Consider the following 19,910-nt stretch of genomic DNA (forward strand, 5'->3'; position numbering starts at 1 on the left):
TATCCATATATAAACATAATACAAATCATATTTGAATTGCAATTTAACTCTTACCTTTAGGTTAGATTGAATCATGGGCAACCACATAGGTATTAACTGATGGAGAGAAGAGGGGAATTTTGAGTTGAAATAGAAAGCAACACGAAGAGGCAAAATAAAGTGTCAAATCAAATGTTTGGGGAAATTGTGGGTAAATGCCCCCCTTACCTTCACAAAGATAGTTGAGTTGCATTCTTGTAGAGCCTCCATCAGGCTAATGACATGTAGACACACCATCTCCACCATCTTGGGAAGTTAGAAATAACACATTTGTATTACTGCAAGGGATCAGAACATGATTTATGATCACCCCGCTTCCAAATATGAATCAAAATATATCATGGCAAAGCAGATTCTTAGGCCGGGATTCAATCTGACTGTGTATTTGGACAATGCTTTAAAGGTTATTTCCGATTGGGCCGATGTTTACCGTGAATGTGGTCTCCGCGAACGCAGGAACGTTGCCTTTAAAACGTGCATTGTGGACAAAGCGCAATTGGATTGAATCCCGGCCTTACATAACAGCAATGTCCTGTCAGACACAACAAGGATCTGTTTGCGCTTTAGCCAACTCCTCTGCCACATTTACAACTACCAAAATCTGGGTAGTAGTTTGCCGAGGTGACAATAGCCTGGCTCTACATTTCATATTCAACTGTTGCACATATCTCCATGCACATCCTATTTCCAGCCCACCCCCTCTTGCAGCTGACAGAGAGATAAGCGTGTGGATCTTCCTCACCACTTTGTTGTGGGCCATGAGCTGCAAGATGCTGGGTGTGACGCGGCTCCAGAACTCCAGGCCGGTCAGGATGGCGTTGGAGGAGAACTCTGTCTGATTCTGGTTCTGCAGGGCCGGAGTGGCCGCCGACTGCTCACAGTAGATGGTCCACAGCTGGGCAAACATGAAGGCATGGAACAGGGAGCACATGTGCAGCACTGACGTCTGCAGACAGAGGATGGAAAGAAGAGAGAGGTCAGTGGCACTTTGGTCTTTATCTTATCCTAGACTTCGGTTGAGGGAGGACAAATAAAATCTTCATACGTTTACGTAGCATTTACTTCAACATTTATGCATATAACATTTAAACATTGTCCAGACCTTGGATTGTTCAGGGAAGCCGATGAGGATGACGATGAGGTGGTCAGCGATGTGTGAGCCAGCGTCCAGGGGGATGGGCATACAGGAGGTGGAGCCCTGGTGCAGGGCATAGTGGGTCAGGGAGCCCAGGAGCAGCCAGGACAGCTGGCGGATGTGGGACACACATTCAATGAACTCCTTAGGTCTAGGGAGAGGACAGAGGTTAAACACTTTTTGAGCATACATTACAGTCTTATTAGACTCCCAATGTATTGTAATGTCGTATAGAAGTACTTCTACTGATAGCATTCCACTAAAAACTACAGAAATCTAACTGATCAAGTCTGCTATACCATTTATGACATATAGTTCTATCTTCATGGTTATAAATAGTGAGATCACTGAAAGTGACATCTGTGCTGTAACTGTCTGTGCCTCTCACCCCTGCTGCATGGCGGACGGGGGATGGTAGAGCCAGGGCAGATAACGGATCACTGCCTTGTTGTCACGGTGATTGCCTTTGCTGATCTCCATGGCAGCTACCTGTGCCAGGCCCACTTTCAGGTTCCCTCCGAATGTGTCCTCGTGCAGTGGCTGACAACACGCCTTCATATGGCTCTGGAGAGTGTCACATGATCACAGGATAGGTCACATGACTAGGGCCTGGCAGTGACACCACTCTCCGAAGGTGTCTCAGGGAGAGTTGGGATACGCAAAAAAAAATCTAATTCACACCTGCGTATAATACACACTTGTACATGTGTGAAATAGGACAAATATAAGCACCCACCCACATGACAAGATGGCTGGAGGTGATACTTATGTAAGATAGGTGAATGAGGAGGAAACTCACTTTTAGTTTGGTCAGTGTGTGCATATCCGCTATGAAGTCTAGAAGTTCACTGATGTATTGCCTCATGCATTCCATTGCTGCTGTCGTGCACTGAAAAAGACAGAGAGAATAGTGCAACAATCAAATGGACAATATCTGTATCTCATTTGGTTTCATTAGGTCATCATAAAGGGACCCATAGAACCAATGTAATGTATGATGTACTGTCTTACCCCTGGAAGAGATGAGATCATGTGCTTTGAGAGAACAGTAGACTCTGCTAGCCTCGTACCAATATCTGAACAAACAAACTGACAACATACACGGATGCAGTTAACATAAATAAATATGCAAAGTCATCTTAGGTACTTTGGAGTTAAAGTATTTTCCACAAGTAGATTTGATTGTACTACTGTTTACCTGGACAAGCAGTAGCAGGTTAGTATCGGGTAGAGGAGACTTGAACTTCAGAGCCTGTAGAAGCTCCAGCACCACAATACGAGACATATAGAACTTATCTCGCTCCTGGGCAAACAAAACACACAAAATAGCTCAGGAGAGAGAAAATAAGGGTAGTGGAGAGAGAATATAGAAAACCACTGTGTACAAATGTTGTAATTAATTTTAGAGGAACCATGTTAGATAAACTCTTAGGCATACTGGGGGACGAAGGTTTGCCTAGTGGTTGTCTTATTTAATATTACAGGGTTGTGCACTATATCTCTCTGCCTCTCCAGTGCTCATACAGTGTTGCCTGTGTGTACTGGAGTATAAAGGCTGTCTGTGTTCTGAATAAAGACAGAGAGACAGAGGAGCTGATTAGCATGGCACCCAGTCTAGATCTCCTCTCTCCCAGAGATCCAGTTCAGATGAGCCTGTCAGCCTGAGAAGCCACTGCTCTCTGTTAAATCATCCACTCAATACAAAGCTCTGCCTGCTGCCTGTTTACCAACTAGACTGTCATCCTCTCTCTCTCTCTCTCTAGTATACTTATGGCATAGCATACAGTAGTTACCTTATTATTACCTTATTATACACGTTGGTAGTGGTACATATTGGTTCATACACTACACTACACTACAAAAGTATGTGGACACCTGCTTGTTGAACATCTCATTCCAAAATCATGGGCATTAATATGGAGTTGGTCCCCCCTTTGCTGCTATAACAGCCTCCACCTTTCTGGGAAGGCTTTCCACTAGATGTTGGAACATTGCTGCGGGGACTTGCTTCCATTCAGCCACAAGAGCATTAGTGAGGTCAGGCACGGCAGGTAGCCTAGTGGTTAGAGAAATGGACTAGTAACCGGAAGGTTGCAAGATCGAATCCCCGAGCTGACAAGGTAAAAATCTGTTGTTCTGCCCATGAACAAGGCAGTAAACCCACTGTTCCTAGGCTGTCATTGAAAATAAGAATTTGTTCTTAACTGACTTGCCTAGTTAAATAAACATTTTTAAAAAATGTTGGGCGATTAGATCTGGCTTGCAGTTGGCTTTCCAATTAATCCCAAAGGTGTTAGATGGGGTTATTAAGGTCAGGGCTCTGTACAGGCCAGTAAAGTTATTCTACACTGATCTAGACCATTTCTGTATGGACCTCGCTTTGTGCACAGGGGCATTGTCATGCTGAAACGGGAAACCCATTTCACGAAGCTCCCGATGAACAGTTGTTGTGTTGACGTTGCTTCCAGAGACAGTTTGGAACTCGGTAGTGAGTGTTGCAACCTAGGACAGAAGATCTTTATGCACATCTTTATGCGCATCAGCACTCGGCGGTCCCGTTCTGAGAGCTTGTGCTTGCTCCTAGACGTTTCCACTTCACAATAACAGCACTTACATTTGACCGGTGAAGCTCTAACAGGGCAGAAATTTGATGAACTGACTTGCTGGAAAGGTGGCATTCTGAGACAGTGCCACGTTGAAAGTCACTGAGCTCTTCAGTAAGGCCATTCTACTGCCATTGTTTGTCTATGGAGATTGCATGGCTTTGTGCTCAATTTTATACACCTGTCAGCAACGGGTGTGGCTGAAATAGCTGAATCCATTTGAAGGGGTGTCCACATACTTTTGTATATATAGTGTATATTACAAAATAAATCATTGCCTTCTCATTAGCATGAAACCCCAATATATACAGTACAGTTGATTTGGGGTCACATTTGTTAAAATGTTCAATGTATAGTGCATTAGTGATAAACATAACATCCCAAACATCCATACGTCTACAATAACCCAGTGAAAAATACTTCTTAAACTTGTATTTGAGAAAGCTCACCTCATAAGACTAACTGCACAGGAAACAGTTAAATAGACATTATCAGTCATGTTGACTTGCATATTGAGAAACGGATGTTATATAGCGGGGATTTAAAAGGCGAGAGGAAATCAATAGAGCTGGAGACATAAAGCATGGCGCTGTGACAGCAGTAGCAGGGTGAGGATCCATCATTCCTGCAGCAGGAGACAATGCCCCAGCTCTAACAGAGGGAGGCTTGCCCTCAGATACACACCATACATACTCAGCCCAGAGCCCCAATTAATCATGTAAATCAATACTGGCTGATTGCCTACTTAATCATCTGTGACACACAGCCACCTTGCTGTCTAGCGGGAGAGGCTGGAGATAAGTATTACAACCAAGAACTACTGTATACAAAGGTCTGCAGACATGGTTTTATATTTAACAATGTGGGAAAGTTATATTTCTGTATCGCTTTTCTAATTGGGCCTTTCACATGAGATCAATGCATTGCTACAGATGAAGGATCTTAATTTGAGCCAGTTTGCTACAGCAGGAAAATAATCCTGCAGCAACAGGAAATGTGAATTATTATGTGGATTATAATGTACATTTTTTTAAAGGATTTATACATTTTTCATTAAGGCAAATCGTTGCGACAAATAATTTTACAGTTTTTCTCGATTGCTAAGACACTGTTAATGAAACTGGGGTCCACTTGCATTCCATCATAACCTAATGAGCACAACAGTTTTATTTTTTGCAAAACTGTCATTTCTCATTGCTTTCACACACAATGCAAATGCTAAGCACATTTTCACAAAAGAGTAAACACAACTTTCCACAAAATGCGCAAATCAGTTGAGTAAATCATGTCAAACAAAATGTAAACATTTGGTCAGAGCTGATACAAATTACTCCCATGAATGTGAACCTCTTCTGCACGTGTGCAAAACTTCTTTGCACAATTGTTCAATCAGCAATCAGTCCTTATTCATGCATAAAAGAGGTCACTTCTGAGTTGCTTATTGTAAAAATGGACCAAGTAAGAGGCCGAGAGCAAGGACAAAGGAGAGGTCGAGGGGCACATAGAGGAAGATAGTGCAGCTCTCAGTTAAAATGGAAAAAGGTAAAATAAAGCAACAAATGTGATCAAATTAAGATCCTACATCTGTACATAATAAACAAATATACTAATATCAAATGTAAGCTCTCCTGCTATCTCTCTCAGAATGACCTTCTTGATCCAAATCAGTCAGGTTTCAAGACTAGTCATTCAACTGAGACTGCTCTTCTCTGTGTCACGGAGGCGCTCCGCACTGCTAAAGCTAACTCTCTCTCCTCTGCTCTCATCCTTCTAGACCTATCGGCTGCCTTTGATACTGTGAACCATCAGATCCTCCTCTCCACCCTCTCTGAGTTGGGCATCTCCGGCGCGGCCCACGCTTGGATTGCGTCCTACCTGACAGGTCGCTCCTACCAGGTGGCGTGGCGAGAATCTGTCTCCGCACCACGTGCTCTCACCACTGGTGTCCCCCAGGGCTCTGTTCTAGGCCCTCTCCTATTCTCGCTATACACCAAGTCACTTGGCTCTGTCATATCCTCACATGGTCTCTCCTATCATTGCTATGCAGACGACACACAATTAATCTTCTCCTTTCTCCCTTCTGATAACCAGGTGGCGAATCGCATCTCTGCATGTCTGGCAGACATATCAGTGTGGATGACGGATCACCACCTCAAGCTGAACCTCGGCAAGACGGAGCTGCTCTTCCTCCTGGGGAAGGACTGCCCGTTCCATGATCTCGCCATCACGGTTGACAACTCCATTGTGTCCTCCTCCCAGAGTGCTAAGAACCTTGGCGTGATCCTGGACAACACCCTGTCGTTCTCAACTAACATCAAGGCGGTGACCCGTTCCTGTAGGTTCATGCTCTACAACATTCGCAGAGTACGACCCTGCCTCACACAGGAAGCGGCGCAGGTCCTAATCCAGGCACTTGTCATCTCCCGTCTGGATTACTGCAACTCGCTGTTGGCTGGGCTCCCTGCCTGTGCCATTAAACCCCTACAACTCATCCAGAACGCCGCAGCCTGTCTGGTGTTCAACCTTCCCAAGTTCTCTCACGTCACCCCGCTCCTCCGCTCTCTCCACTGGCTTCCAGTTGAAGCTCGTATCCGCTACAAGACCATGGTGCTTGCCTACGGAGCTGTGAGGGGAACGGCACCTCCGTACCTTCAGGCTCTGATCAGGCCCTACACCCAAACAAGGGCACTGCGTTCATCCACCTCTGGCCTGCTCGCCTCCCTACCTCTGAGGAAGTACAGTTCCCGCTCAGCCCAGTCAAAACTGTTCGCTGCTCTGGCACCCCAATGGTGGAACAAACTCCCTCACGACGCCAGGTCAGCGGAGTCAATCACCACCTTCCGGAGACACCTGAAACCCCACCTCTTTAAGGAATACCTAGGATAGGATAAAGTAATCCTTCTAACCCCCCCCCCCCCCCCTCCCCTTAAAAGAGTTAGATGCACTATTGTAAAGTGGTTGTTCCACTGGATATCATAAGGTGAATGCACCAATTTGTAAGTCGCTCTGGATAAGAGCGTCTGCTAAATGACTTAAATGTAAATGTAAATGTAAGCTAACCTGTACATATCTTACCTTATTGAAGGCTTTGTAGCAGAGGCCACACAGCTCCACCAGGTAAGAGAGGCTGAACACTCCATACTGGATGACAAAGCTCAGCAGTTTGGAGAAGGGCTCCAGTAAGCTCTGAGGAAGAAGAGGAAGAGAGGGAGTTAAGGGTCAATGCCTGGTGGGTGGGTGAGGGGATCTTACCATACCAGTGGTTTTGTTATATTTTCTGCTTATTCCAAATGAGTAAGACTTCTGGGTTCAGTCATGCAAATGACAGTCAATGTGAGTGAGCTGTTCACTGAACAAGATATCAAATCAAAAGGTTATTTGTTGTGGACTTAACCATGCAATTCTTGCTGACGAGCCCTTCCCAATGATATAGAGTTAAAAAATTATCATAATAAAAAGAAAAATAGTAACACGAAAAAGAAAATGCTCAATAGAGATATATACAGGCAGTACTAATACCAGATCAATGTGGAGGAATATGAGGTAGACACTAAATGTACATGAATGCAGGGTAAAGTGACTAGGCATCAGGATAGATAATAATAATAATAAAATAAAGAACATAGGTGTGTGTGTGTGTGTGTGTGTGTGTGTGTGTGTGTGTGTGTGTGTGTGTGTGTGTGTGTGTGTGTGTGTGTGTGTGTGTGTGTGGTTATTGCGTGTAGTTATTTATGACACTCAAATGAAGACTGACCTTACCATTTGGTTAGTAGTCCTAATGTATATCAAGCACACACAGACAGACTCACCCGTGTTGCACTTGTGGTGGGGATCTTCAACAGGCAAATGATGATCCTCAAACTGGAGTCCAGGGGACACTGAGAGAGACGTCATCAAATTCTTCATAAGGCTATAGCTCTATATTGATCACAGTCAAAAAACAGTCAATGCAGCCTATATGCAGAGCGAGGTCCAGTACCTTCAGAGGCAGCACAGAGGGTAGTTTAGTGAGGAAGGTCTGGAACTGATTGCAGATGGTGGTCCACAAATTGCTGGGGGAGTCCATGGGCAGGGCCTCCATGAAGGTGGCGATGTTCCCCAGGCAGTGCAGCATGGTGCCCCCTGCTGGTAGACTCTTCTTGTTGTTCAGACCCTGAGGACAGTGGCATAAATGATAACAGGGTTACAATTTATTGCCATAGAGCCCTTACCAGCTGTTACAATTTTGTTTAAAAATATATTCTAAAAGTTGTTTGGACTATTGATTGTTATGAGCCAAAGGAGTGAACTGAGATAGACTATGATAAGTGCTATTGCTTTAACATTGTAACAGTTTAAGATTGCTAAATAAAACAAACCAAGTTAATAGTGCAGAGTAAATATTGCGAATAACCATGCAGAGGCATGCTCTTCAGCAGTACTCATTATCTGCTTTAGTATCATGCTATCCAAACAGCAGTGTTAGTCTTGTCAACTTTTACAAGAGCTCCTCCAGCTGGATACATGATGGAAGTGAAGATTTTTCTTGAGATTCAAGACAGAGGGCTCGATTCAATTCAAGATCTGGAAGATGTGCGTTGTAGCGCAATTGAAATTTAAAGGTCATTTCCGATAGAGCCGACATATGCAGAATTTACTATGAATGCGAAAAAATTGCTTTTAATGTCAATCCCGTTATAACGCTGATCTTCTGCGTTACTGATTGAATCAAATAAAATGTTATTTGTCACATTCGCCGAATACAACAGGTGTAGACCTTGAAATGTTTACTTACAAGCCCGTAACCAACAATGCAGTTTTAAGAAAATAGAGTTAAGAAAATATTTACTAAATAAAATAAAAGTTAAAAATAAAAAGCCCACATACAAACACACACCGCATAGTACCTTCAGCCAAGTGCTGAGCTTTAAGCATTACACTAAGCAGGAAAACGTCCCACCTCCAGCAGCTGGTTCAGTGCAGCCACAGAACTCAGTTCATTAAAATCAATCAGGGAAAAGGCCAATGTTCTCAGAAAACCTCCATCTGAAAATGCACAGAAAAGAATGATGGTAAGGATCCAACCATATCCCTCAGAGAGCTGCTCCTAACAGCAGACATATTGTGGTGTGTATGAGTAGACCTTTGATGTTGCTCTGGAAGAGCTGGGGCAGGATGCCATTGGGGGCCAGCTGATGGAACACACAGCGGAGGAACTGCTTAGCCACACCTGCTGCGTTGCCAGGGATCAGCATGCTACACCAACAGAGACATCAACACACATAGAACGTCTGCACCTCATGTTGGCATATATTCTCATTTGTGTACAAGAATACAGCCAGCGTGAACAAATCATCAGCATCCACATTACACCTGAGTTTAGCACACACAATATAATAATATACTTAGTATGTCTGGTTGTGATGTGTCATACCTCTCAGCTTGCCCAGAGAAATTAGCACTAGACGCCAGCCTGAAAGACACAAATCTGAATTTAACATCGGAGACATGACAGAGAGTGTGCAAAAATGTTACTGAACAATTAGGTTTGTGTATGGGGATGTATAATAGGGTTGGTGCAGGAGCTGCTGTAGTTGCCAGACCTGCCCACAGACTGCATGATGTCCAGAAGCAGTGGAGCAGCTTGGTCAGGGCTGAGGTGGATGAACATGGAGAGCACCACCACTGCCAGGCCCAGGGTCTCCTCATCATACTCCTCTAGCACCGCACCACAGTCACGACACCTGAGTGACCACACAGTATTATCATTAATAACACTGAATAACCATTCATGTATACAGTGTCTGCGATCCTGAATGACACACCAGTCAGTGTTGGTGGTTGGCGGTAGGTTCTCTCACCTGTCAGTCATGGTGGTGGGCTGGTCATCAATGAACTCCTCAGGGGCAGGCACAAACATGCTGACTGTACTGGGGGCAGATAGGAGGCTGGTCTTGGTGGGGCCTGTAGAGAGAAACACTAAAATCAGCCCAGTCAAACCCAATCAAGCACAGTCATTAAAAATCTGTTTTGATGTTTTTCCCTCTGGAGAGGTGGACCAGAGATAGTTAGCAGTGACTAACCTGTCTCCCAGGTGCTGATGTTGTGAGGGGCACTGGACTGGTGCTCCAGCTGTCTCTTCATCAGCTGGCTCATGGTTAGAGCTCCCAACGAGCCTCGCTTTGCCTGACGGTACTGAGCTGGGGGTGCGACAAACACACACCCAAAGGACTGAGCTGCCTGGTACTTTCCCTCTATCGCCACTATTTTAATTTCAATGTCTGGTTTACTTAAAGGGCAACTCCATCACTTTTCAACCTCATTTTCATTATCTCCAGCACAATGCCAGTACCAACATATGTGACAACGGTGCATTTCTACCTTGGGCTAGAAACTCGTTGCAGGTTTTGAAAATCCCTGTTTTTTACTTTTAATCCTACCCTGTGATGTCACAGAATCATTTTTTAGGATCTTTCTTCTTATATTTTTAACCACTGATCATAGAAATACAGTGGGGAGAAGAAGTATTTGATACACTGCCGATTTTGCCGATTTTCCTACTTACAAAGCATGTAGAGGTCTGTAATTTTTATCATAGGTACACTTCAACTGTGAGAGACGGAATCTAAAACAAAAATCCAGAAAATCACATTGTATGATTTTTAAGTAATTAATTTGCATTTTATTGCATGACATAAGTATTTGATACATCAGAAAAGCAGAACTTAATATTTGGTACAGAAACCTTTGTTTGCAATTACAGAGATCATACGTTTCCTGTAGTTCTTGACCAGGTTTTCACACACTGCAGCAAGGATTTTGGCCCACTCCTCCATACAGACCTTCTCCAGATCCTTCAGGTTTCTGGGCTGTCGCTGGGCAATACGGACTTTCAGCTCCCTCCAAAGATTTTCTATTGGGTTCAGGTCTGGAGACTGGCTAGGCCACTCCAGGACCTTGAGATGCTTCTTACGGAGCCACTCCTTAGTTGCCCTGGCTGTGTGTTTCGGGTCGTTGTCATGCTGGAAGACCCAGCCACGACCCATCTTCAATGCTCTTACTGAGGGAAGGAGGTTGTTGGCCAAGATCTCGCGATACATGGCCCCATCCATCCTCCCCTCAATACGGTGCAGTCGTCCTGTCCCCTTTGCAGAAAAGCATCCCCAAAGAATTATGTTTCCACCTCCATGCTTCATGGTTGGGATGGTGTTCTCAGGGTTGTACTCATCCTTCTTCTTCCTCCAAACACGGCGAGTGGAGTTTAGACCAAAAAGCTATATTTTTGTCTTATCAGACCACATGACCTTCTCCCATTCCTCCTCTGGATCATCCAGATGGTCATTGGCAAACTTCAGATGGGCCTGGACATGCGCTGGCTTGAGCAGGGGGACCTTGCGTGCGCTGCAGGATTTTAATCAATGACGGTGTAGTGTGTTACTAATGGTTTTCTTTGAGACTGTGGTCCCAGCTCTCTTCAGGTCATTGACCAAGTCCTGCCGTGTAGTTCTGGGCTGATCCCTCACCTTCCTCATGATCATTGATGCCCCACGAGGTGAGATCTTGCATGGAGCCCCAGACCGAGGGTGATTGACCGTCATCTTGAACTTCTTCCATTTTCTAAAAATTGCGCCAACAGTTGTTGCCTTCTCACCATGCTGCTTGCCTATTGTCCTGTAGCCCATCCCAGCCTTGTGCAGGTCTACAATTTTATCCCTGATGTCCTTACACAGCTCTCTGGTCTTGGCCATTGTGGAGAGGTTGGAGTCTGTTTGATTGAGTATGTGGACAGGTGTCTTTTATACAGGGAACGAGTTCAACAGGTGCAGTTAATACAGGTAATGAGTGGAGAACAGGAGGGCTTCTTAAAGAAAAACTAACAGGTCTGTGAGAGCCGGAATTCTTACTGGTTGGTAGGTGATCAAATACTTATGTCATGCAATAAAATGCAAATTAATTACTTAAATATCATACAATGTGATTTTCTGGATTTTTGTTTTAGATTCCGTCTCTCACAGTTGAAGTGTACCTATGATAAAAATTACAGACCTCTACATGCTTTGTAAGTAGGAAAACCTGCAAAATCGGCAGTGTTTCAAATACTTGTTCTCCCCTCTGTATGCTGTTTCACATGTGACTCTTTTCAGGAAACTAGGCGTGTGTTGCATGTTACTACTTCACTGGAGCACCATTTGAACATAAACATTTTTGGGGCAGAAATGCCTTCTGGAACATGTGACCTGTCATGTGCCTTAATAACAAACTTGTATGCCATCTGTAAATACAAATGAAATTGTTAAATTACAAGCCTAGTTGGTTTAGTCACGGAAAAAGTCAGCAGCCTCCTGAGTGGCGCAGTGGTCTAAGGCAGTGGTCTAGCTGTGCCACTAGAGATTCTGGGTTCGAGTCCAGGCTCTATCGCAGCCGGCCGCAACCGGGAGTCCCTTGGGGGCGGCGCACAATTGGTCTGGGTTAGGGGAGGGTTTGGCCGGCAGGGATATCCTTGTCTCATCGCGCACTATTGACTCCTGGGGCGGGCCGGGGGCAGTACACGGTTGCCAGGTGTACGGTGTTTCCTCTGACACATTGGTGCGGCTGGCTTCCGGGTTGGATGGGCATTGTGTCAAGAAGCAGTATGGCTTGGTTGGGTTGTGTTTCGGAGGATGCATGGCTCTCGACCTTTGCCTCTCCTGAGTCCGTACGGGAGTTGCAGCGATGAGACAAGACTGTAACTTCTACCAATTGTATACCATGAAATTGGGGTGAAATAATTCAAATAAAAAAATAAAAAAATGTCAGCAACTGCAACCTGCTAGCCATGATTGGCTGAGATAATGAAGGGCTGGACATGCTGAGAGATGAGTTTGGATTGGTCTGCCATGTAGCACGCTTCTGTCTATAATATGAGCTGGTCAGTATGTGTAGGTAATCCTTTCTAACGCAGGACCGAGTTTTGAAATCAGTGGAATTAGAGCGTTTGGTCAGATATTACATGTTTCTAATTTTGTCCGAAAGTCGTTTTCATTTCAAGTTAAGGTGTACTGTAGGGTAGTAACGTTATGAGTTGGGATTATGGTTCAATGTTTAGTTAGCTAGCTACATGTCTAAACAAAAGACTTCACTATGCAAGTACCTATATCAATAAAATGCTTATGATGTCACTGCGACATCTGTCGCTGGCAGCTGATAAATTCGCTCTGGCAACCTATGCCAATTTCAGAGTACTTTCGTCTGAATGTGTCAAAGCACAGAATAACTGACACATTTATGAACGCTCAACACCCGTTGAATATGGCCAGTGTTAGTAAACGTTGGCAATTATTTTTATTTAAATTGTAGCCAGCAGCACAGTTGCAGTCACCAACGCTCTGGATAACATAAAAACAGCCTAACTAGCTCTGCAAGGGCGAGTAAAATGGTCAGAGTGAGCTGTTCTCTCATTGGTGTCTGGAAGTAGCTAACCAAAGTCAGCCAGTTAGCTTGGGTGCTTGACTGCTGTTGTTAGGTCAGAACGCTCGGATCAACCCTACTTTTTGTCCAGAGCGTCCTGTCTGCAATCTGAATGCTCCGAGAGCGAAACACTCTGAATTTACGGACTGCCAATTTTTAACACACCCGTAGTATAAACCAGCCTTTAGTCTTGAAATCTTTGGTTGTTTAATAGCCTCACATGTGAATCATTAAAGAGATGGGTGGGGCTAAAGCTTAAAAGGGTGTGAACGATGCTGAATGGGTGTAGACAAAGAAGGTACCAAAACATTCAAGGGCCATTTTCTCAAAAGTGTGGTAACAAGTTTATCAACTTTCAGAGCAGAATTACTTTCCCATTGTTCCTCAACTGCAGTATATGGTATACCATTTTCTAGCTCTGACTCTCTACTTTTATCTAATGTAAAAAACACCATTTCAAATTTTGCAACATAAGACCAAATCGAACCGGTCGGTCACATAATGTAGACACTGGTTTGGTGCTGGAGATGATGAATATGAGGTTGAAAAGTGGTGGAATTGCCCTTTAAAGCAACTGTCAGGAAAATGTGGAGTAGAAGACACTCACAGAGGTAAATATAAAAATGAAATGATTTAATGGCTTAGTTGCGTATATTCATTAATTTATATATAGTCGGATTGGTAGAATCCTGATCTATTGATAAGAAAAATAAAATAACCATGAAAAAACTGCACTGGTGTCTTATACAAAAGGCTGAGAAAAACACTACTCAAAAAAAAGTATTTTACACCTTTAAAAGTCAAGGCCAAATGTCTGAACAGTGTAAAATTCTTGGTGTAATGACCACACCTGTTTTTGGGGGTGATTTAAAACACATGACAATGTGGAAGTATTTGGATCCTACTTGATACTGAAGAGCGGTTGCTTGTTTCTGGGATAGCAGCTTCAAGGGTGGGGGCTGAGGCGGATTCCCGTGGCTTTTCCAGGGTAGACAGAACTTTGTGATCTGCAAGGCAATGTGGGTGAGTGATGGTGCGGAATACTGGCTGCTTCAGCATCTCAGCCTCCTCCTTACCTCACATGTAGACAACTGGTTAGCGCATGGGATGCTGCAGACACCCAATACAAATGTAGTTGAGCTACAAGTAATTAACTGCAAGTATACATTGAGTCCTAGTGCAAGAGCAATCTAAAATGAAGATGAGGTTTATTGATGTACTATTTAGTAAAAAACGACATTTCTCATTTAGGCTATTACTAGTTCTTATATGGACAACTATTTATGGAAAGTGTGTTGCAGTAATTTGAAGGCGCTGTACTGATATTTATTTGGTTTCTCAGACTTTCTTTTACAGTAGGCTTTTCAGAAGTTTACCATGGGTTGGAATGGGAAAAGGGAGAGACAAAGCCACAGGACAGGAAACAGCAATGGTGACCAGTTGACTAAAGATTGGAGGTAGCATGGATATGCGACTAGACAATTTCTATTTTGTTCATGTGGTTCTGCACTTCTAAGCAGACACTTCAGTAGAAAACTTATTTTATCAATCATATCTCATAAGCCCCCTCAAACCTTAGAGATGTCATCACTGAAACACACATACATCCAAAGGCACATTGTGCATGAAGTCAGCATACTTATCTCAGGGGCACAGAAAAAGGATACAGCAGCTGTAAGTCCATACAGAGGGACCCCTCTCTCTGAACTTAGGCTCCTGTCTTCCCTGACCCTGATCTCTCTTACCTGTGTCAGTGGGCTGCTCACCCAGCTTGTCCAGGGTGTTGAAGGAGATGTCCAGGTACTCTCTCTGGATGGCACTCACAGCTATCTTCCTCTGTTTGCGTTGCCGGGGAACTATCTGGATCTTAAACGCTGCCTCGTCGTTCTCATCATCATCAGGTTTAAAGTCACTGTCATCAAGGTCCTCATCATCTTCTTCATAATATTCCTCTTCGTCGTTGTTGTTCCCCTCCAGAGAGGTGAGGGGTTCAACTGTGTCCTCAGGGATGTCCAGGAAGATCATCCTGCCAGAGGGACTGGTCCCCAGACCCACCCCTGCCTTCAAGTCCTCAGGATGCACAAAGTCATCCAGGGAGGTGTCAGGGACAGCAGGGGTCTTCCTCAGCAGGTCCCTCTTCTGTTGTAAGCTGAGAGTCATGGGGCTCTCCAGGCCAGGGTGCTCCGACCGGTCAGGCAGCTCCAGGGAGGTGGTGGGGGTTGCATAGTGTGGTCTCCTCTGTAGAGGCTGTTGGGGGCTTTCTTTTGATGGGGAGTCTGTGGTCCTCTTCTCCTTAGAACAGTCCTCCACGCTCACCTGCACCATGGGGGACAGGCACACGGTGCTGCTGCTGGCAGGGGAGGCAGTGGGCCTGGCAGGGGAGGCAGCGGGCTTGGCAGGGGAGGCAGCATACCTGGCAGGGGAGGCAGCAGGCCTGGCAGGGGAAGCAGGGGGCCTGGCACTCCCATTCAGCCTGGGGCCCATCACCATGTTCAGGTCAAACTCCTCGTCACTCTCCACAATCCTCAGTGGTGGTAGGGGCTCAAACACCAGGGAGTCACTGTCGGACATGGAGAGGATGGAGTGCTTCTCTGGGATTGAAGTGCAGTCGGAGGAGAGGTCAATGAGGTCCTGGTCCTCCTTCTCTGCAGAAGAGCCGCCTGTAAGAGGGGAGTCCAAGTCGGCCTTGTCCTCAAACGTCTCCATGCAGCTGAGACGCACCTCTGGGATGACAGGCCTCGAGCAGTCTGAGTGGCCCCCCCGGGTTCCTGAACGGTCCTGGTGGTCACTGCCCTCCGCTCGGCCTGAGGAGCCGTCTGACGAGCCCTTCCCATGGCCCCCTGTCCGCCTGGGGTGGGAGGTGGTGGAGGAGGGGGGCCCGGGGGTACCATGCTGCAGGTCACAGCGGTCTATGCAGGACTTGCGTCGGTGCTCGTCCAGGTTGTAGAGGATGGAGTCGGTGTTGGAAATGTCCAGGGACTTCTGCTTGTGCATGGCCTGCAGACGCTTCTTCCTGGTGCTCTCCTCCCTCACACAGTGCAAGATGTTGTCCTGCACTGCACTGGCCTCACGGTACTCAGACAGCTCAATTTCACCTGACGCAGACAGAGAGAGGATCAAAAGATAGATCGTATCTGATTGGGAAAATCTGTGAATGCTCAATTCATGTCAGCGAAGCATTTAAGTTCAATTAATTTAATTGCTGGATAAAATAGGTCATCCTTTGAGACTATTTTCATACTTTTCTGGGCATTCAGCTCTACCGGCTGGTACTTGACAGACTTGCTGCCACCGATCCTTTTCAGACGGGCGAAGAAGGTCTGAGACTCCTTGTTGCCTGCTCCAGTTGGTGTGTCATGAACGTCAGACTCATCAAACACACTGTCCTCCTCTGAAAAAAACATCATACACATTACATATGTAGGATCTTAATTTGATCAGTCTTTTGTTGCTAACTATTTTCTTGCACTGCAGGAAATGCGGATGAGCTTTGTGATTTACATAAATTCACTGAACACCCACATTAACACACAGTTATATTAACAATATTTCCTTTTCATGCAGCCTATTTTTTTGGCCAGCTAATAACCTAACCACCTGTTGCTGAAGGATTATTTTGCTGCAACAATATAGGTCAAATTAAGATCCTACATCTGTATTTTTGGGCTTTGACGGAGACTTGGATCACCCAAGAGTACACTGCTACTCCAGCTGCTCTCTCTTAATTTCTCTCATAGTCCAAGAGCATCTGGTCATCGTGGTAGGAATCTCCTAAGTGGAGATTTTCTCTTTTCTCCCTCTCTCACCTGTCCATCTCCTCATTTGAAGTCCACTCAAGCTTAACATTGTTGTCATCTACCGCCTACCAGGTGTCCTTAGAGAGTTCCTCAATGAGCTTGACACCTTGATAGGCTCATTTCCTGATGATGGCCCACTGCTCTTCGTACTTGACAACTTCAGCCTCCTGACATCTGCTTTCGATTAATTTCTTTCCAACCCTCTTTCCCCTCCTTGCCTCTTTTGACCTCACCCTTTCCCAGTGCCCTCCCACTCACAAGACAGACAATATGCTTGACCTCATCTTTACTAGAGGCTGTTCGCCTACTAATCTCACTGCAACCCCCTTCCAGGTCTCCTATCACTACTTTGTTTTCTTTTCTGTCTCCCTTTCCTCCAACCCTAGCCACTTAGCCCCTACCCAGATGGTCATGCACCGTCGCAATCTTCGCTCTCTCTCTCCCACTACTTTCTCCTCTTCTATTCTATCATCTCTCCCTTCTGCTAAATCCTTCTCACTCCTGTCTCCTGATTCTGCCTCTTGGACCCTACTCTGCGTACAGCTGAGCGACAATTTTGGAAAACTAAACTTCCGGAGGATCTATCATCCTTTCACTCCCTCCTCTCTACCTTCTCTTTCTTTGTATCTGCTGCTAAAGCTACTTTCTATCACTCTAAATTCTGAGCTTCTGCCTCTAACCTTGGAAACGCTTTTCCACCTTCTCCTCCCTCCTTAATCCTCCACCGCCTCCTCCTCCCTCTCTGCAGACAACTTTGTCAACCACTTTGTCAACCACTCCTCATACACTCAGCCTATTGAGTCCTCTGGTCCCACTTGCACAGAAGTACCCTACGCCTTAATCTCTTTCTCCCATCTCTCTCTAGATGAAATCCTGCGACTAATGAAGTCCGGCCACCCGACAACCTGCTCGCTCGACTCCATCCCCTCCTCCCTTCTCCAGACCATCTCTGGAGACCTTTTCCCATTCCTCACTTCCCTCATCAACTCATCCCTGACCACTGGCTGCATCCCCTCTGACTTCAAAACGGCCCGAGTCCCTCCCCTCCTCAAGAAACCTACACTCGACTCCTCTGACGTCAAAAACTACAGACCGGTATCCCTTCTTTCTTTTCTTTCCAAAACACTTGAGTGTGCTGTCTCTGACCAACTCTTTCGCTATCTCTCCCAGAACGATCTTCTTGACCCTAACCTGTCAGGCTTCAAGACGGGTCACTCAACTGAGACTGCTCTTCTCTGTGTCATGGAGGCTCTCTGCACTGCCAAAGCTGACTCTTTCTCCTCTGTTCTCATCCTCCTAGATCTATCCGCTGCCTTTGATACCGTGAACCATCAGATCCTCCTCTCCACCCTCTCAGGGCTGGGCGTCTCAGGCTCTGCACACTCTTAGATTGCATCCTACCTGGCAGGCCGATCCTACCAGGTGACGTGGAGAGGATCTGTGTCTGCACCACATAGTCTCACTACTGAGGCCCCGCAGGTCTCGGTTCTAGGTCATCTCCTCTTGTCTCTATAAACCAAGTCACCCGGCGCTGTCATATCCTCCTTCATGCTCTACAACGTCCGAAGAATACGACCCTACCTCACACAGGAAGAGGCGCAGGTCCTAATCCAGGCACTTGTCATCTCCCGTCTGGACTATTGCAACTCGCTGTTGGCTGGGCTCCCCGTTTGTGCCATCAAACCCCTGCAACTTTTGCAGAACGCAGCAGCGGTTTTCAACCTTCCCAAGTTCTCCCATTTCATCCCGCTCCTCCGCACACTCCACTGGCTTCCAGTCAAAGCTTGCATCCACTACAAGACCATGGTATTGCCTACGAAGCCGCAAGAGGAACAGTCCCTCACTACCTTCAGAGCTCCCGAGTGGACTGCATCTCAGGCACTGCATCTCAGTGTTAGAGGCGTCACTACAGACCCTGGTTTGATTCCAGGCTGTATCACAACCGGCCATGATTGGGAGTCCCATAGGGTGGCTTACAATTGGCCCAGCATCGTCCGGGTTTGGCTGGGGTAGGCCGTCATTGTAAATAAGAATTTGTTCTTAACTGACTTGCCTAGTTAAATAAAGGTTAAATGCTGAAACCCTACACCCCAATCCGAGCACTCCGTTCTGCTAACTCTGGTCTCTTGGCCCTCCCACCCCTACAGGGGGGCAGCTTCCACTCAGCCCAGTCCAAGCTCTTTGTCGTGGCACCCCCTGAAGCTAGGATAGCAGAGTCCTTGCCCATATTTCCAAAAACATTTGTAACCCTACCTCTTCAAAGAGTATCTTAAATAATCCCACAGCACCACCCTCGCATCCCCTCCTCACTTTATTGAGGAAAATGTACTTACTATGACTGAGATATGTGGTTGTATCACCCAGCTATCTTAAGATGAATGCACTAACTAAGTAGCTAGTAAGTAGCTCTGGATAAGAGTGTCTGCTAAATGACTAAAATGTCACGTAAATGTAATGCATGTCCAAAACTCTTCATTGTTATTCCTGATTAATTTCAAATAAAAGCCTATATTTACAATCCAGGCATGTGATAACCTCTGTTGTCCCCACCTTTCTCTTTCTCGTTGTAGCGGCTGATGTTGGAGTTGTCACTATAGAGGGGTCCAGCAGTGGCATGGGGTCTACAGCTGTGGTACTGGGCATTCAGGGTGTTGATGGTGATGTGGATCAGGTGCAGAACTCCTTTACTTACATCCATGTCCCTGTAGGGGTACTGAGACCACACACAGGATCGATAGAAGTGAAGGGTAAGAGAGTACAAAGCAACTTAATATATATAAATTAGCTGTCCTCAATATTACATTTTCACAATTACAGGTAATCAATTATAGACACACTGCATCTATAAAGTTTACAATGTAAACACATTCACATAGTGAATAAGATTTCATTATATTCCAACTGTGGGTG

At 45.5% G+C, this 19,910-nt stretch overlaps 1 protein-coding gene across 7 annotated transcripts in view; it reads right to left on the minus strand.

The window, feature by feature from the left end:
* LOC139530882 (protein unc-79 homolog) overlaps nucleotides 1–19,910 on the minus strand; it is a 47,359-nt gene that overhangs the window by 715 nt on the left and 26,734 nt on the right. For 6 of the 7 annotated variants that reach the window (XM_071327655.1, XM_071327654.1, XM_071327652.1 and 3 more), the window contains 21 exons: nucleotides 19,551–19,713; nucleotides 16,445–16,594; nucleotides 14,949–16,298; nucleotides 14,109–14,210; nucleotides 9,840–9,956; nucleotides 9,618–9,720; nucleotides 9,360–9,500; nucleotides 9,191–9,229; nucleotides 8,900–9,012; nucleotides 8,717–8,802; nucleotides 7,757–7,930; nucleotides 7,587–7,655; nucleotides 6,853–6,963; nucleotides 2,373–2,477; nucleotides 2,186–2,263; nucleotides 1,974–2,063; nucleotides 1,563–1,738; nucleotides 1,142–1,325; nucleotides 782–985; nucleotides 208–285; nucleotides 55–96 (listed from right to left, as the gene is read on the minus strand). In XM_071327655.1, the coding sequence (XP_071183756.1) occupies nucleotides 55–96; nucleotides 208–285; nucleotides 782–985; nucleotides 1,142–1,325; nucleotides 1,563–1,738; nucleotides 1,974–2,063; nucleotides 2,186–2,263; nucleotides 2,373–2,477; nucleotides 6,853–6,963; nucleotides 7,587–7,655; nucleotides 7,757–7,930; nucleotides 8,717–8,802; nucleotides 8,900–9,012; nucleotides 9,191–9,229; nucleotides 9,360–9,500; nucleotides 9,618–9,720; nucleotides 9,840–9,956; nucleotides 14,109–14,210; nucleotides 14,949–16,298; nucleotides 16,445–16,594; nucleotides 19,551–19,713 (3,675 nt within the window). The remainder of the gene's footprint in view (nucleotides 1–54; nucleotides 97–207; nucleotides 286–781; nucleotides 986–1,141; nucleotides 1,326–1,562; nucleotides 1,739–1,973; nucleotides 2,064–2,185; nucleotides 2,264–2,372; nucleotides 2,478–6,852; nucleotides 6,964–7,586; nucleotides 7,656–7,756; nucleotides 7,931–8,716; nucleotides 8,803–8,899; nucleotides 9,013–9,190; nucleotides 9,230–9,359; nucleotides 9,501–9,617; nucleotides 9,721–9,839; nucleotides 9,957–14,108; nucleotides 14,211–14,948; nucleotides 16,299–16,444; nucleotides 16,595–19,550; nucleotides 19,714–19,910) is intronic. The other variant, XM_071327653.1, reaches the window with a different exon arrangement.

The sequence above is a fragment of the Salvelinus alpinus genome, chromosome 9, assembly GCF_045679555.1.
Source record: "Salvelinus alpinus chromosome 9, SLU_Salpinus.1, whole genome shotgun sequence".
Classification (NCBI taxonomy): Eukaryota; Metazoa; Chordata; class Actinopteri; order Salmoniformes; family Salmonidae; genus Salvelinus; species Salvelinus alpinus.